Genomic DNA, 5449 nt, shown 5'->3' on the forward strand with positions numbered 1-5449 from the left:
AGATAACAGCAAAACTTTTGTTTCACACCAAAGATATCTGTTGAGTTAAAAAATACTGTCACTTGATTGGAGATTATAAAAAATAGTCTTTCACAGATTTTCTGCCAGTCTATTTGGAAAATGGCAATATAATCACCATCTAAACTTCCAGTAAACTTAAAAAAAAATAAAAATCAATAGTTCTAGATGAAGTAAATTATCACGTTCTGAGAAGTTGTGCATATAGAAATCCTTGCCGTGGTACTAAAAAAACGCCACTGAATTGTATCCTGAAAATTGAACCTTCTAGCAGCTTAATTCGAAAGTGAGGCAGATAATCCTAATAAAAAAAAATAAAATTATAGTCTGAGATGGAACTTCAAAATTAGTTCATTTCATCATATGGCAACACACAATTTTTATGAAGATGTAATTGGATTTTTGTATTCTCCTCGCTGTGGCATCATCTGCACAATGCTCTTGATACCAATTTCCAAAGCACCAGGCACACACGTACAAACAGAGCCGAGAAAGCATTCGTTTCACATGTACAATGATGAAAGTGATCCAACTGGAAAGTTTGCTGCCTAACAATTCCTAGCACAGACTGTGATGAGAAGGACTACTGCGCCTCACGTTAACTGTATGCCGAAGGATGTTAAATGGACACTGCTGAGCAAACAAAGTCATGCATTTCAAAATCATTTCTTTCACAGTCAGCACAGCGAACAAGATTCACCCCCGTGCAACTTCACTGAAGGCAACAGACTCAAAAGCTATGAATATTTAAAACATATGAACCTAGACCAACATTAAATTAACTTAGGAAAAAAAAAAAAGTATTTTTTTTAATCAATAAATTAAACACAGACAAAAATAGAAATATTTGACACTAAAACTAAGCTACTGAGGCAACATTTAAAAGTGTCTGTAAAAACACTGGATGAAACTTAAACGCATCAATTGACTGCAACTCCTCTTAGTCTTCATCTCTTGGAGACTTCCAGATTCTGATTTTCACCTCTCAAGGAAATCGTCTGAGCAGAGGAAGACGTTGAGACAAGCAAAGCAACTGAACAAAAGCCTGGCTGTTAGGAATGTTATAACCGACCCTTAGCTGGAGAGCAGCAACAGCTGCAAGCGTGCATCTGCATCTGCAACAACCACCACACTTCAAGTACAACTCTAGCCTTACAGCTGAAGTAGCAACTGCTTCATCTCAAATTAAGTCCCTATGCCATGATTTAGCCTCCTTACCACTTCTTAAAACTTTCCATATTCTCAAAAACTAGCATACAATGTTCCTATTTATTTAAACCCTTTATTCATGCCATGAAAAAAACAAGAAAGCATCAATCTTTGCTCTCCAGCTTCCATTTACACCTGAAACTGGCATTTTTAGGGTTTTAGGCTCTAGCAGATTTTTTTTTTCTTCTATTAAATCTAATAAAATGCTATTTTAGTGATAGATTGCATCACTTCCAAGACTTGGAAATGTTAGACGAGGTGAAGACTCACAGAAAAGCTATTGGGAGTTTACCTGAGAGGCTGTTCCAAAAATACTACACGCACACGCTTTGATATTAGTGACTAAAGACCTTAAATTGTTCCCCAAAGCCCACTTTTGCCATAATACCTACAAAACACTGGAGAACAATTAAGCAGCTGATGTGCTGTGAGCTTATTATACCATTTAAAAATGACTCACTCCACCCTTACACTCTGCTCCCCCCACGGCTGTCTGTGTCTCTAACCAACGTTCAGACTGCAAGAGCTCTGCAAAGAAATCCCCTCCACGGTGTCTGTGCACAGGTCACGGCGCAAGCCCTGGCCCTGGACACTGTCTTATTACAAAGGATAGTGAGAAATGTCATCGTGAAGGCATCAGGGTTTAGACAACCTTTCTTCTTAACATTTCAGGTGAACTAGGGAGGAAGTTTATCTTGAGAGGTTTGGACTATGGATAAAATATGTTGAAAGCAGACCAAGATATGACTTAAAGATGCTTTATAACAGGGCTCTCAAACCAAAAGTGGGCAGCAACAGAAGGGGGTTCTGGTGCACCCTCCCCAGGAAGGGGTACAGGCTCACATCTGTGAGGAACTCATGGCTATCAGCAACGAGAACACAAGAACCTGCCATGCCAGGAGCGTGTCATCCCACTGCTCCCTTTTTTTCTGCGTTGTTTCCTCACTGGCAGCCTCACAAGACTGTCCTGGAGTAAACGTGGATGGGCAGCGAGCAGGATGGTCTGTGGCGATGGCTGCACGGGCAAACACGGGACAGAGACACAAACTGTCACCCTCCAGGGCAAAGCACAAAGACTAGAGGCCGGGGCTCACAGCAGACCAGAGGAGGGTACGTGTATGCTTGCAGGAGGGACAGGGTACTCAGAGGAGGATGATCTTGATCTCTAACAACAGTAGACCTGAAACCATTTAACAAAAACAGAGTCTTCCCTTTGGCCAAGAGAATTACCCCAATTAAAAAAAAAAATCAAATTACTTTTCCCTAATATTTTTTCATTCCTATTCTGACTAACAAACAGTAGACACCAAGTGTAACACAGGAGCTCACACAACTCCCCGGGCTCCCAGCAGTCCAAGGCGCCGACTGGAAGCACAGCGACTGGAAGCACAGCGGAGGAAGGGAACTGCGGATGGTCACGGCACATCACCTGCTCTCAGCCCAGAGGTGTGGCGGGGTGACATCCCTGAGCCAGGGACAGGGGGAGATAAGATGATGCAGACTGTAATCCATTCTCACAGCAATACATGGTTCACTTTCATTTTCCAATATGGCATCAGTAACAACACAAGGATATTCTCTAGGAAAACTAATCAATTTAAGGGCCATCATGCCTTCTTAACAGCATTGTAGTATCAAAAAATATTTCATCTCAGCTAGCTTGAAAAAGCTGTGGTCAATGAGATTTTGTTTCTCAAATCCTGACTTTGTTTGACCAGTTAGATAGGCATTTGCCAACAGGATTTAGCTCCTACTATATTCGAACCATCTTTAATCCCACGAAGGCTAAAGAAAAACGTCTCTGATTTAGCTCTGTGCACTTATGAATAACTCAAATACTACAGTTAAATTTACAACATAGTTCCCTTAGCTGTTTAGAAGACAATTGTTTTCTTTCCTTTCCCCTTAAGTTCTAGTATGTAAAATATCAGAAGAATTTAGATTAAAAAAAAAAAAAAAAAAAAGGGGACATGTTATTTTTAAAGTTGTTCTTGAGAAAATTTCCACATACAAAACCGTGGCATTTCTCCACTGCTTTGAGAATCATTTTTCACATGTTGGCATCATCCTCGCGTGGCTGCCACAGCTCCGGTATCATAAAGCGACATGTATTTTTCTCTTAGCTTATCAAAACACATTTTATTTTATTTAACTGTTAAATTTGGTCTGATCCAAGTTTTTCTTCTTACTTCACAACAAACAGGAAAATGCAGATGCCGTGCTCTGACTGCACACATCCATCCTACCAGAGACACGGGGCACGGAAGCCAGACCCGTACGGCTGTTCAGATCACACCGCTGCGCTCACGACTCTTATTGACTTTAAATTCATACCAAAACGTTCCTGTTCTTCACTACTGTTCTACAAGTCCTGTCTAGGTAGCACTGAAAAACCACTTGTTTGGCCCCTTCTGTTATGATGCTGGAACACTGTGTCAATATACTTTGGCATATATTAAAAAAAATCCCTGTAATATACCATATACTGTGACATTTCCACTTCAGATCTATCATTTACATGTGAAGCACGAATCTCCAAAGAACCGAGTAAAGCTGTAAGAAAGACTACATTTTGCCGAAGCTCTCAGACACCCACTCCATTCAGTCACACCAGCTGGAGAGGTAAGTGTCAAGATACAGTTTTATTCTTAAAAATGAATATGGAGGTGAAACTCCACAGCCTCCTCCACAGTAATAATTTTTTTTAAAGTGAAATCACAATGATATGTGCTCCTGATTCTTCTATGTCAGCAGCATTTCTCAGAAACCTTTTTGCAAATCTGGACATCTTAAAATCGGATTTAACTTGTTTTGCAATTTACAGAATTGTCCCTGCACTTCCCAGTCCAGCTGATAGGCGTCTTAGACATGACATCCATTGGAAGATCTTTTGCTCCTCGAGGTAGAGGAGTCCTTAGCTACCCTCTGTCTCACGCAAGAGGCACAGATAGCCCCCGAGAGACGCTTAAGCCCCTTCTGAAAGACACTGTTGGAGAGACTGTAAATGACACAGTTGCAGAAACTGTTGCTAATGGCAAGCCACGTGGTCAAGAAGGACGCGACGCGGTTACTATAGACGTTGGAGCTCTCCAGCAGAAAATAGATGATGTAGGGCAACCAGAGGATGTAGAAGACACTGGTGATGCGGAAAAGAACCATGGCGTAGCGCTTGTCCGGGCAGGGCTGTGCCTCCCCAGCCTCCCCGTCCTGAGAGCTGAAGCGCACTCGCCTCTCGTTGATCTCCTTGGTGTGCTGCTGGCAGATGCGGAAGATGTTGAAGTAAGTGAAGCAGACGATGAAAGCAGCTGGGGCGTAGAGCATCACCACAATGAAGAGGGTAAAATAGGGATCGGTGTTCCAGGAGTTGGCACACCACTGAAACACATCCCCGTGATATCCAGGCTTTCCCCAGTGAAAGGAGGGTAAGAAGACCAGGCAGGAGTACAGCCAGATGATCAGTATGCAGATGCGGAGTCTCCACGGGGTAACCAGCGTGTTGTAGGTGAGCGGCTTCGTGATGGCAATGTATCTGTCAATACTAATGCAGGCCAAAGAGGCCATGGAGACGCTCTTAAGCACTGATACCACATAACCAAAGATTTGGCAAACCAAGGACTCACTTAGAACAATAGGATAGTGCAGCAGAGACAAAGAAGGCACCAGACAGCTCACACCCACCAGGAGGTCAGCATACGCCATAGTCTGAATGAAGTAGTTCAGCAGAGGTGCACAGTGAAAGACAAATATCACAATAATGTTGCCCGAAATAATCAGCACCATGAGGAACACAATAATAACCACTTCCAGCAAGCAAAAATTGATGGTCTCCAAATAGCTAATGGCCAGGAGACAGAAGGGCCGGCCACTCTGGTTGCCAACCAAAGAGGAGTTCATCTTGAGCACTGCAGTGATCTCCTCACTTCAAACCCGCCAGCCACTCCAGGCAGCGGCTGTCATTGCGGCTGGTGCCGTCTCTGTGTAGCAATGTCAGAACCGGAGCTCCAGTCCCCAGGGCTGCTCCAGATGCTGCTGCTGTGCATTGTCTGCAGCCCAGGTCCCCTCCACACCCGGCTCCCCACGGCTCCCGGTGCGTGGGGACCCGGCCGCGGTCATGTCAGCAGCCCCGCACACAGGAGAGGGCTGCGATCAGAGCCCTCCCGGGCTGGCTGCCTCGCCGAGGAGGGATGAGGGGTCGGGGGAAGAGGGAGAAGGAACCTTCACC

At 43.9% G+C, this 5449-nt stretch overlaps 1 protein-coding gene across 1 annotated transcript; it reads right to left on the minus strand.

The window, feature by feature from the left end:
- Positions 1–3720: 3720 nt before the first annotated feature.
- Positions 3721–5121, minus strand: GPR21 (G protein-coupled receptor 21). The gene has a single exon (XM_010162810.1). The coding sequence runs from the start codon at positions 5119–5121 to the stop codon at positions 4090–4092; it is 1032 nt and encodes a 343-aa protein (XP_010161112.1). The 3' UTR covers positions 3721–4089.
- Between the last annotated feature and the right edge of the window lie 328 nt (positions 5122–5449).

The sequence above is a fragment of the Antrostomus carolinensis genome, unplaced genomic scaffold (genome assembly GCF_000700745.2).
Source record: "Antrostomus carolinensis isolate BGI_N321 unplaced genomic scaffold, ASM70074v2 scaffold35572, whole genome shotgun sequence".
Lineage (NCBI taxonomy): Eukaryota > Metazoa > Chordata > Aves > Caprimulgiformes > Caprimulgidae > Antrostomus > Antrostomus carolinensis.